Source organism: Staurois parvus, unplaced genomic scaffold (genome assembly GCF_062004578.1).
Source record: "Staurois parvus isolate SC_StPar_1 unplaced genomic scaffold, SC_StPar_1.0 ptg002989l, whole genome shotgun sequence".
In the NCBI taxonomy this organism is placed as follows: Eukaryota; Metazoa; Chordata; class Amphibia; order Anura; family Ranidae; genus Staurois; species Staurois parvus.
The window spans coordinates 32501-45917 of record NW_028320785.1 but is presented as its reverse complement, the minus strand read 5'-3'; the positions used below and the strand labels follow the sequence as shown (position 1 = coordinate 45917).

Sequence of the window (13417 nt, the reverse complement as noted above, 5' to 3'; positions counted from 1 at the left end):
TGGCTTCAACGGAAAAGCTCCTCCCATAGACTTCAACGGGAAAGCGCCTCCCATAGACTTCAATGGGAAAGCTCCTCCCATAGGCTTCAACGGGAAAGCTCCTCCCATAGACTTCAACGGGAAAGCGCCTCCCATAGACTACAAAGGGAAAACGCCTCCCATAGACTACAAAGGGAAAACGCCTCCCATAGACTTCAATGCGAAAACTCGTGTCAATAGCAATCCTATGTGAACACTTATCTCTGCATGCCACTCTATTCTATCACTTGTGAGTCTCCATGGCAACTAAAAATTGGATCCTGGTGCCTGGGTTCACACACTGCCTCCCACAGACTTCAAACGGGAAAGCGCCTCCCACAGACTTCAACGGGAAAATGCTTCCCATAGACTACAAAGGGAAAACGCCTCCCATAGACTACAAAGGGAAAGCGCCTCCCACAGACTTCAACGGGAAAATGCTTCCCATAGACTACAAAGGGAAAACGCCTCCCATAGACTACAAAGGGAAAACGCCTCCCATAGACTTCAATGGGAAAGCTCCTCCCATAGACTACAATGCAAAAACTCCTGTCAATAGCAATCATATGTGAACACTTATCTCGGCACTGACTGGTGGCACTGCTGGGCACTGACTGGCGGCACTGATGGGGGGCACTAATGGGCACAGGTGGGGGGCACGACTAGGTACTGATTGGTGGCACTGCTGGGCACAGGTGGGGGGGGCACTGCTGGGCACTGATCATCAGTGCCCTGGTGATCAGTTCCGATCCGTCCACTGACAATTGCTGGTTATCGGCAGTACTTTAGCTGTGACAGTGTGAGGAAAGGGCAACCGATAGGACCGGGGGGGGAGGGGGAGGATTGAGCTTTTCCTCTTGCCTGGAGAGGGGCTCCAAGCTTCATTCTGGGTCACAGTGAGTAAATGAAACCTTATGCCAGCCATAGACGGGTCGAAAATCGGCCGATTTTTGTACGGTTAGCGGGTTAATTGGTTGGCTGTTTTTCGTGGTTTTGGCACATTTTTTTTATTGGTCAAGTTGGAAAATTTGCTGCTGATTTTGACGATCGGATGATTTTCCCGGCAATGATGGGCAAATCGGCCGATCGTTTTACCAATAAAAAAATCTGCGCATGAGCCGTGACCTGGAAGAAGAAGAAGAAGAAAGAAGAAGGAAGAAGAAGAGGAAGGAAGAAGAAGGAAGAAGAAGAGGAAGGAAGAAGAAGGAAGAAGAAGAGGAAGGAAGAAGAAGGAGAAGGAGAAGGAAGAAGAAGGAAGAGAAGGAGAAGAAGAAGAAGGAGAAGGAAGAAGAGAAGGAGAAGGAAGAAGGAGAAGGAAGAAGAGGAAGAAGAGGGAAGAAGAAGAGAGAAGGAGAAGGAAGAAGAAGAGAAGGAAGAAGAAGGAGAAGGAAGAAGAAGGAGAAGGAAGAAGAAGGAGAAGGAAGAAGAGAGGAAGAAGAAGAGAAGGAAGAAGAGGGAGAAGGAAGAAGAAGAGAAGGAAGAAGAAGGAAGAAGGAGGAAGAAGGAGAAGGAGGAAGAAGGAGAAGGAGGAAGAAGGAGAAGGAGGAGGAGGAAGGAGAAGGAAGAAGGAGAAGGAAGTAGAAGAGAAGGAAGAAGGAGAAGGAAGAAGAAGGAGAAGGAGGAAGAAGGAGAAGGAGGAAGAAGGAGAAGGAGGAAGAAGGAGAAGGAGGAAGAAGGAGAAGGAGGAGGAGGAAGAAGGAGAAGGAAGAAGAAGGAGGAGGAAGAAGGAGAAGGAAGAAGAAGGAGAAGGAAGAAGGAGAAGGAGGAGGAGGAAGAAGAAGGAGGAAGAAGGAGGAGGAAGGAGGAGGAAGAAGTAGAAGAAGAAAGCTGGAAGAAGGAAGAAGAAGAAAGATGGAAGAAGGAAGAAAGAAGAAAAGAAGAATTCCAGTCCGCTACTTATATTTGACATGAAAAGTCTTGCGGTTGCAACAAATGTATCTATTTGTATCCGAATAAAAACATCTGTATCCGAAATGGATACAAATGGATACGTTTGACTTTTTCATGTATAATAGCGGAGCTCTCTGCAGGGACAGAAGTAATTATGGGGTTAAATGCCGGCTGTAGACGGGACGAAAATCAGCCGATTTTTTTACCGTTGGTAGTAACGTCGGCCGATCGAATGACCGATATTTCGTTTTTTTGGGGTTTTTTTAATAAAAACGGGTTTTCGACCCGTCTATGGCCTGCATAAGTTTGCCTCGTACACTGTCTGTTATAAACAACGGCCATTGTTTTTCATTGAATCAAATAATTGCTTTATATATCAATCTTAGTGCAAATGATCTCCTGCAACCTCTTTGCTGCACTTCCTGTCTACGTGGACTCCAGCCGTGACTGCATAGCATTTCTCAGGGTGGGTTTCCTGATGGTGACAACAGTGGCCTATCTCCAGTGCAATATGTGTGTTGCCACTGGTAGCCTCGGACGCATGGGTGACCACGCAGGAACACAACTGGGTGAAACTGACAGAGCGTTGTCACTCTATAACAGGAAGTGTCTGAACAAGGATCCTTCATGGCAGGATCACCAGACATTATTATAATGAAGGCTGCAGATTTAAAGTGAATAAAAGTAACTTTTGAAATGACACAAACATGTTAAAACTTGTATGAGATATTAATAATTGGTTGGCGTCTTCTTTAGAGTGAAGTTAGAGATCTGGAAAAGAATTAACAGTTGCAGTAAAGGGTGGCAGTTTATTTTGTTTCTAATTTTATTTAATTGCACGACGCCAAGCGCAACATCAACTACAAATCGCAGATTATTAACCTGTATGGATTGTCCGCACCGCTACCCTGTGCACCGGGGAGCACCGAAATGCACAAACAGACGTATTGTAACTCCACTAAAGCTACAAGTCAGTCTCATTTCTTTCCTTCCAAAGAACAACTGCTTAAAGCGGAGCTCCACCCAAAAGGGGAAGGTCCGCTTTAAGGACTGCTCCCCCGCTCCCCATTAAGGATTGGCACCTTTGGGGAGCGGGTACCCGAATTTGACAGGTACCCGCTCCCACTTCCAGTCCGATTGCCTAGGCTCCCTCCCTCCCAGTAGTCTTTTGTGATACGTGACAGGTACCCGCCCCCACTTCCAGTCCGATTGCCTAGGCTCCCTCCCTCCCTGTATTCTTTTGGGATACGTGACAGGTACCCACCCCCACTTCCAGTCCGATTGCCTAGGCTCCCTCCCTCCCTGTATTCTTTTGGGATACGTGACAGGTACCCGCCCCCACTTCCAGTCCGATTGCCTAGGCTCCCTCCCTCCCTGTAGTCTTTTGGGATACGTGACAGGTACCCGCCCCCACTTCCAGTCCGATTGCCTAGGCTCCCTCCCTCCCTGTATTCTTTTGGGATACGTGACAGGTACACGCTCCCACTTCCAGTCCGATTGCCTAGGCTCCCTCCCTCCCTGTATTCTTTTGGGACACGTGACAGGTACACGCTCCCACTTCCAGTCCAATTGCCTAGGCTCCCTCCCTCCTGGTAGTCTTTTAGGATACGTGACAGGTACCCGCTCCCACTTCCAGTCCGATTGCCTAGGCTCCCTCTCTCCCTGTAGTCTTTTGGGATACGTGACAGGTACCCGCCCCCACTTCCAGTCCGATTGCCTAGGCTCCCTCCCTCCCTGTATTCTTTTGGGATACGTGACAGGTACCCACCCCCACTTCCAGTCCGATTGCCTAGGCTCCCTCCCTCCCTGTATTCTTTTGGGATACGTGACAGGTACCCGCTCCCACTTCCAGTCCGATTGCCTAGGCTCCCTCGCTCCCTGTATTCTTTTGGGACACGTTGCAGGTACACGCTCCCACTTCCAGTCCAATTGCCTAGGCTCACTCCCTCCTTGTAGTCTTTTGGGATACGTGACAGGTACCCGCTCCCACTTCCAGTCCGATTGCCTAGGCTCCCTCGCTCCCTGTATTCTTTTGGGACACGTGACAGGTACACGCTCCCACTTCCAGTCCGATTGCCTAGGCTCCCTCCCTCCCTGTAGTCTTTTGGGATACGTAACAGGTACCCGCCCCCACTTCCAGTCCGATTGCCTAGGCTCCCTCCCTCCCTGTATTCTTTTGGGACACATGACAGGTACACACTCCCACTTCCAGTCCAATTGCCTAGGCTCCCTCCCTCCCTGTAGTCTTTAGGGATACGTGACAGGTACCCATCCCCACTTCCAGTACGATTGACTCCCTCCCTCCCTGTAGTCTTTTGGGACACGTGACAGGTACCCGCCCCCACTTCCAGTCCAATTGCCTAGGCTCCCTCCCTCCCTGTAGTCTTTAGGGATACGTGACAGGTACCCATCCCCACTTCCAGTACGATTGGATACGTGACAGGTCCCAGAAGACTACAGGACCATTCAGGAAGTGCAGAGCTATTCGCGCATGCGCAGTGGGTACCCGGCTGTGAAGCCGCAAGCTGTCACAGCTGGGTGTCCACACTGAAGATGCCGGCCTCCTGGAATACAGGATAGCCAGTGAAACGAGCTGCGGGGGACACACCTCGGACAGGTAAGTGGCTGTTTTTTTAAAAGTCAGCAGCTACAATTTTTGTAGCTGTTGACTTTTATTTTTTGAGTGGAACTCCGCTTTAACATATTCCCCTTTATCCTTTCGTAATTACCATTCCATTCATTTTCCTGGTTCTTAGGTCACACCTAGGTGGGAGTGACATAGAAAAACAAAAAAGAGGGCGCACCGACCTAGTGCATTATCATAGAACATATTTATTGACAGAACAAAGTAAGTATTGTACTCACAATGGACATAAAAACACAGACATATCAACAAGATCATTGATCCAAGCAGCATCTGAGTCCATACGATGGAACCCTGGATGACCAACTAACGCGTTTCGAGGACACAGCCTCTTCCTCAGAGCTGGCTCTGACCTTGTTGTTTCAATACATATATTAAACGATAATGCACTAGGTCGGTGCGCCCTCTTTTGTTTTTCTATTTGCATTCAGTGTAGTTGGACCACCCCAGTCTGTTGAGGGCAGCAAGCGGCGCATGTTTCAGAACATCCTTACTGGTTCCACCGAGTCCATTCCCAGCGCAGGAGAAAAGCGTTTTGCTGTGGTGGGGGTGACATAACCGGGCTCTGCACCCAACCTCCTAATACAGCGGTTCTCAACCTGTGGGTGGCGACCCCTTTGGGGGTCGAACGACCCTTTCACAGGGGTCGCCTAAGACCATCGGGAAAAAACATATTTCCGACGGTCTTAGGAACCGAGACACCGCTGTCAAGACACATGTCAATCACACCTGGGCACGCCCCCCTCTCCGGGTAGGGGGATTTAACTCCCTCTGCCTTCGCTGATTGGTAGACCAGTCGGTCCCTGATTGGTCGGGTTTTGTGCCAGAACGCGCGCAGCTGTTTGAAGCTGAGGATTTGTGCGGAGATCTCCCGCCCTGAATGACCCGAACAACCGTCCCCATGAACTGCCTGAACGTGGCCGATGTCATGCCCGGATCACCCAACAAGATCGGGGCAGATCCAGGTTAGTGCCTACCCCATCGTACAGTGGGAGCGGCTCTCATTGTACCCTGCCCCAGATAAATTATTATGGGGGGCAGATATATAATTTATGGGGGTGATAAATTATTATAGAGGGGGAGAAGGGCAGACAAACTATCATTTGGGGGGGTAATCATCATTATTGGGGGCAGATTTATTTTTATTGAGGTGTTAGGTCATTATAGAGGGGAGTGGAGTAATCATCATTATTGGGGGGGCAGATGCATTTTTATGGGGGTGATAGGTCATTATAGAGGGGGGTTGGGTAATCATTATTAGGGGCAGATGTATTTTTATGGGGGTGATAGGTCATTATAGAGGGGGTGGGGTAATCATCATTATTGGGGCAGATGTATTTTTATGGGGGTGATAGGTCATTATAGAGGGGAGTGGAGTAATCATCATTATTGGGGGGCAGATTTATTTTTATGGGGGTGATAGGTCATTATAGAGGGGGGTTGGGTAATCATTATTAGGGGCAGATGTATTTTTATGGGGGTGATAGGTCATTATAGAGGGGGGTGGGTAATTATCATTAATAAGGGACAGATTTATTTTTATGGGGATGATAGGTCATTATAGAGGGGGGTGGGTAATCATCATCATTGGGGGCAGATGCATTTTTATGGGGGTGATAGGTCATTATAGAGGGGGTGGGTAATCATCATCAATGGGGGCAGATGAATTTTTATGGGGGTGATAGGTCATTATAGAGGGGGTGGGGTCATCATCATTATTGGGGGCAGATGTATTTTTATGGGGGTGATAGGTCATTATAGAGGGGGGTGGGTAATCATCATCATTGGGGGCAGATGCATTTTTATGGGTGTGATAGGTCATTATAGAGGGGGGTGGGGTAATCATTATTGGGGGCAGATGTATTTTTATGGGGGTGATAGGTCATTATAAAGGGGGTGGGGTAATCATTATTGGGGGCAGATGTATTTTTATGGGGGTGATAGGTCATTATAGAGGGGGGTGGGTAATCATCATCATTGGGGGCAGATGCATTTTTATGGGTGTGATAGGTCATTATAGAGGGGGGTGGGGTAATCATTATTAGGGGGCAGATGTATTTTTATGGGGGTGATAGGTCATTATAGAGGGGGGTGGGGTAATCATCATTATTGGGGGCAGATGTATTTTTATGGGGGTGATAGGTCATTATAGAGGGGGGTGGGGTAATCATTATTGGGGGCAGATGTATTTTTATGGGGGTGATAGGTCATTATAGAGGGGGTGGGGTCATCATCATTATTTGGGGGCAGATTTATTTTTATGGGGGTGATAGGTCATTATATAGGCAGGTTGGGTAATCATTATTAGGGGGCAGATGTATTTTTATGGGGGTGATAGGTCATTATAGAGGGGGGTGGGGTAATCATTGTTAATGGGGGACAGATTTATTTTTATGGGGATGATAGGTCAATATAGAGGGAGGTGGGTAATCATCATTGGGGGCAGATGCATTTTTATGGGGGTGATAGGTCATTATAGAGGGGGTGGGGTCATCATCATTATTGGGGGCAGATGTATTTTTATGGGGGTGATAGGTCATTATAGAGGGGGGTGGGGTAATCATTATTAATGGGGGACAGATTTATTTTTATGGGGATGATAGGTCATTATAGAGGGGGGTGGGTAATCATCATCATTGGGGGCAGATGCATTTTTATGGGGGTGATAGGTCATTATAGAGGGGGTGGGGTAATCATCATTATTGGGGGAAGATGTATTTTTATGGGGGTGATAGGTCATTATAGAGGGGGGTGGGGTAATCATTATTAATGGGGGACAGATTTATTTTTATGGGGGTGATAGGTCATTATAGAGGGGGGTGGGGTAATCATTATTAATGGGGGACAGATTTATTTTTATGGGGATGATAGGTCATTATAGAGGGGGGTGGGTAATCATCATCATTGGGGGCAGATGCATTTTTATGGGGGTGATAGGTCATTATAGAGGGGGTGGGGTAATCATCATTATTGGGGGAAGATGTATTTTTATGGGGGTGATAGGTCATTATAGAGGGGGGTGGGTAATCATCATCATTGGGGGCAGATGCATTTTTATGGGGGTGATAGGTCATTATAGAGGGGGTGGGGTAATCATTATTGGGGGCAGATGTATTTTTATGGGGGTGATAGGTCATTATAGAGGGAGTGGAGTAATCATCATTATTGGGGGCAGATGTATTTTTATGGGGGTGATAGGTCATTATAGAGGGGGGTGGGTAATCATTATTGGGGGCAGATGTATTTTTATGGGGGTGATAGGTCATTATAGAGGGGGGTGGGTAATCATCATCATCATTGGGGGCAGATGCATTTTTATGGGGGTGATAGGTCATTATAGAGGGGGTGGGGTCATCATCATTATTTGGGGCAGATGTATTTTTATGGGGGTGATAGGTCATTATAGAGGGGGGTGGGTAATCATCATTGGGGGCAGATGCATTTTTATGGGGGTGATAGGTCATTATAGAGGGGATGGGGTCATCATCATTATTTGGGGCAGATGTATTTTTATGGGGGTGATAGGTCATTATAGAGGGGGGTGGGTAATCATCATCATTGGGGGCAGATGTATTTTTATGGGGGTGATAGGTCATTATAGAGAGGGGTGGGTAATCATTATTGGGGGCAGATGTATTTTTATGGGGGTGATAGGTCATTATAGAGGGGGGGTGGGGTAATCATCATTGGGGGCAGATGCATTTTTATGGGGGTGATAGGTCATTATAGAGGGGGTGGGGTCATCATCATTATTTGGGGCAGATGTATTTTTATGGGGGTGATAGGTCATTATAGAGGGGGGTGGGTAATCATCATCATTGGGGGCAGATGTATTTTTATGGGGGTGATAGGTCATTATAGAGAGGGGTGGGTAATCATCATTGGGGGCAGATGCATTTTTATGGGGGTGATAGGTCATTATAGAGGGGGTGGGGTCATCATCATTATTTGGGGCAGATGTATTTTTATGGGGGTGATAGGTCATTATAGAGGGGGGTGGGTAATCATCATCATTGGGGGCAGATGTATTTTTATGGGGGTGATAGGTCATTATAGAGGGGGGTGGGTAATCATTATTGGGGGCAGATGTATTTTTATGGGGGTGATAGGTCATTATAGTGGGGGGGTGGGGTAATCATCATTATTGGGGGCAGATGCATTTTTATGGGGGTGATAAAAATATTTCCCAATATATAATTACATATTGTTTTCGTGATTAATCGCTATGCTTTAATTATGTTCAATTTGTAACAATGACAATCCATTCTGCATGTCAGATATTTACAATACGATTCATAATAGTAAAATTACAGTTATCAACGAAAATCATTTTATGTTTGGGGGTCACCACAACATGAGGATCTGTATTAAAGGGTCCCGGCATTAGGAAGGTTGACAACCACTGTCCTAATATAATATGGAAAGAGAGATCTCCATCTATGCACATGCAAGATTTGATACCATGTCCTTTACACTACAGGTTGCCATGGTTTTGGGAGATGTCATACGAGATCGACACTTACGGATCTGTAGGCTTCTGGGATACAAGATGGGTCCTCCCAGGAGGGTGGTGTGGAGATAACCTGACACTATGGAAAGACACAGCACTAGGTCTCAGTCTGCACATGTGTGAGATCTGGCGCCGCGTCAACACAAAGAGGGCCCGCAAGATCCAGACAGACAATTAGCTCCCATTTCCTCTTTATGTCTGGAGAAAAGGAAAATTGATCTCCAAACGAGGAAAGGTTTCTTCACAGTAAGAGCTGTGAGAATGTGGAATAGACTCCCTCAGGAGTTGGGTGTGGCCAGCTCAGTGGATTGCTGTAGGAAAGTCCTGGATTCTTTCTTGGATACACAGAATATAACTGGATATAACATTTATAGGGAAAGTTGATCCAGGGAATATCCGATTGCCTCTCGGGGGATCAGGAAGGAATTGTTTCCCCTGCAGGAGCAGATTGGATCGTGCTTTGCTGGGTTTTTTTTGGATCAACTGTAGGTATAGGATTATAACTTTTTTTTGTTTATGGTTGAACTGGATGGACTTTTGTCTTTTTTCTGCCAGACTAACTATGTAACTATGTAATGAAGGAATCAAGGATGGCTGGCTGGGATGTCCAGCGAAAGAAAGGAGGTGGGGAACAGATGTGAGGTCAGATACTGATGTTGGATGAGAAGATCTGGCACACAATTGGCATTCCACTTCATCCCAAAGGAGTTCAGTAGGGTTGAGGTCAGGGCACTTGAGTTCCTCCACACCAATGGTCACACCATGTCTTTATGAAGTTGGCTTTGTACACTGGGACACAGTCATGCTGGGACAGATAAGGGTCTTCCTCAGTCTGTACCCTATATGAGCTTGTTGGACAACCCATTCCAAAACCATGGCCAATAATATGGAGTTGGCCTCCTTTGTAGGTATACTATCCTCCTCTCTTCTGGGAAGGCTTCCAAATGATTTTGGAAGGGTGTCTGTGGGAATTTGTGTCCATTGGTGAGGTCAGGTACTAATGCTAGATTTGAAGACCTGGCTCATTATTGGTGTTCTATTTCCTTTGTACAGGACACTTGAGTTCCTCCATACCAAACTGGTCACATAAGGTCTTTATGGAGTTGGCTTTGTACACAGGGTACAGTCATGGCGGAACAAAAAAGGGTCTTCACCAAACTAGTACAACGTTGGAGGAGCACAAACGTCAGGACCCTTCACTGGAGAAACCTGAACTCCATCATTTGGAGCCCTGTGCAAAAAGTTTTCCTCTGTACAGGACACTTGAGTTCCTCCATACCAAACTGGTCACATAAGGTCTTTATGGAGTTGGCATTGTACACAGGGTACAGTCATGGTGGTACAAAAAAGGGTCTTCACCAAACAAGTACAACAACAATGTTGGAGGAGCACAAATGTCTTTGTATAATGGAGTATTATCAGGATCCTTCACTGGAGACACCTGAACCTCCATCATTTGGAGCCCTGCTCAAAACGTTTTGGCCATGTGTGCTCACTAGAAAAATTATTTTTGATTTTGTACACATGAGAGCGACTAACAGCTATAGGTTCAAGATGCCAGTCATGTTAAAGCATTGTTATATGCCAACACTAAGAAATAGATGTGCCTACCCTGGACTGGCACTATCAGTGTCTCTTACCTTGGCTCCCATGGGACAGTAACCCTTGAGGAAGTCCTGGCACACCTCGGCCTTCCTGGAGACGTAGACGTGGCTGTAGGGACAGTCTGTTTTGTGGCAGATCCCCTTCAAGAAGTACGAGCACACCGGCATCTGGAGAGACAGGAGAGAATCCTCGGTGAAAAATTGATGACATTCAACCACACACAGCGAGCCATGGAATGTTTGAAAATGGACAATCTCCACCTGCTGCTATCAAAGCATGTTCATGGGGGGGGGGGGCAGCAGGGCACATTACCTGAGAGCAGGGCACATTATGGGGCACACAGCAGGGCACATTATGGGGCACACAGCAGGGCACATTATGGGGCACACAGCAGGGCACATTATGGGGCACACAGCAGGGCACATTATGGGGTACACAGCAGGGCACATTATGGGGCACACAGCAGGGCACATTACCTGAGCGCAGGGCACATTATGGGGCACACAGCAGGGAACATTATGGGGCACACAGCAGGGAACATTATGGGGCACACAGCAGGGCACATTACCTGAGCGCAGGGCACATTATGGGACACACAGCAGGACACATTATGGGGCACACAGCAGGACACATTAATGAAGAGCAGGACACATTATGGGGCACACAGCAGGGCACATTATGGGGCACACAGCAGGACACATTATGGGGCACACAGCAGGACACATTATGGGGCACACAGCAGGGTACATTATGGGGCACACAGCAGGGTACATTATGGGGCACACAGCAGGGTACATTATGGGGCACACAGCAGGGTACATTATGGGGCACACAGCAGGGCACATTATGGGGCACACAGCAGGGTACATTATGGGGCACACAGCAAGGTACATTATGGGGCACACAGCAGGGTACATTATGGGGCACACAGCAGGGCACATTATGGGGCACACAGCAGGACACATTATGGGGCACACAGCAGGACACATTATGGGGCACACAGCAGGGTACATTATGGGGCACACAGCAGGGTACATTATGGGGCACACAGCAGGGTACATTATGGGGCACACAGCAGGGTACATTATGGGGCACACAGCAGGGTACATTATGGGGCACACAGCAGGGCACATTATGGGGCACACAGCAGGGCACATTACAATAGAAGCAATTTCATTCACATGCAGAGCAGCGCAGGGAAGCGGTTGTGATCAGCCCTCTTGAGGTTCGCTGTTCCCCACCAGCCCCTCCTGCCCTCTTCTTCATTCCAGGTGATGTCACATAAAATCATCTGTGATTGACAAAAGGGGAAGAGGGGCCAGCGGGGGAGAATTTGCAACAATCAGCACTGTCATAGCCACTTCCCTGTGTAGCTCTGCATATGGCGGCTGAGGGGATGCGATCTACGTGTCAGCTGCCTGCAATTGATGGGTAGATCGCGGTGGAGCCTTTAGGGACCCTAGGGTTCTGCTGAACTCTGGTTGAGAAACCCTTCACTATACAATCTCCATTAGGTCCACCATCACCTATGTAGTACAAAGGTCTTCCAGTGTTGCTTTCTTGGTGTGCTTTGTGTGACAATTGGCAGTGATGACGGCAACGCACCCCTTTGGACATATTGAGAAAGTTGAAGTATAAATATTGCAAATTTGACATAGTTACCTTGGTCCACCTTGTACCAATGCAGATACGTATGTACCATACCTGTGGGATCCCCCGTGGAAGTTGGAAATGACTGTAGTAGGCACCCTGTAGTAGGAAACACTACTACACCGTTACTTCAATGATCTACCTTCCGAGTCCCATGCCAGGCGGCTGTTCCACTGCTTACTGTATACAGCTGGACGCTCTCTCAGCACGGGCACCATGCAGTGCACACTTTGCAATTTCTCAATAAATGCAAGGTGTGCTCTGATTGGATGAGCTGGAGATTGTTATACCACCGCCCCGTCTCTCCACCTCATCCATTCGGAGAATGGTTTGCACTCTGAGAACATGGCCTGCTGCACTGAAAACAATCTCTGACTGGACGTAGTGGAGGACATTTTGCATTCAGTGAGAAAATGCAGTGTTCCCTGGATGGTGCCAGTGCCAAGCGAACAATGGGACCTGGATCAATGTAAGTATGTGTCATACATGTGTCAACCCCAGGAAGCTGGAAATCACTGTAGTAGGGGTGTAGTAACAGTGAAGTAGTGGTTTCCTAATACAGTGATTACAGCTTCCTGGGAATCCCACATGTATGACACGTGCATATTTAAAATGATCCAAGCTGGACCGAACATACCTGCACTTCATCTTTAACCCCTCGCCTACCGGGCACTTCTACCCCCTTCCTGCCTACAGGGCACTGTCACCCCCTTCCTACCCACCCGGCATTTCTACCCCCTTCCTGCCCACCGGACACTTCTCCCCCCTTCCTGCCTACCGGGCACTTCTCCCCCCTTCCTGCCTACAGGGCACTTCTCCCCCCTTCTAGCCTACCGGGCACTTCTACCCCCTTCTAGCCTACCGGGCACTTCTACCCCCTTCTAGCCTACCGGGCACTTCTACCCCCTTCTAGCCTACCGGGCACTTCTACCCCCTTCCTGCCTACCGGGAACTTCTACCCCCTTCCTGCCTACCGGGCACTTCTACCCCCTTCCTGCCTACAGGACACTTCTACCCCCTTCCTGCCCACTGGGCACTTCTACCCCCTTCCTGCCTACCGGGCACTTCTACCCCCTTCCTGCCTACCGGGCACTTCTACC

General features: G+C 48.1%; 1 protein-coding gene across 1 annotated transcript in view; it reads right to left on the bottom strand.

The window, feature by feature from the left end:
• Positions 1–10702: 10702 nt before the first annotated feature.
• The window catches only part of LOC149428748 (zinc finger CCCH domain-containing protein 3-like), a gene marked incomplete at both ends in the record, with an annotated part of 27459 nt that continues 24744 nt past the window's right edge, over positions 10703–13417 (bottom strand). Inside the window, one exon of the mRNA XM_089667051.1 lies at positions 10703–10834. Within this exon, the coding sequence (XP_089523177.1) occupies positions 10703–10834 (132 nt within the window). The remainder of the gene's footprint in view (positions 10835–13417) is intronic.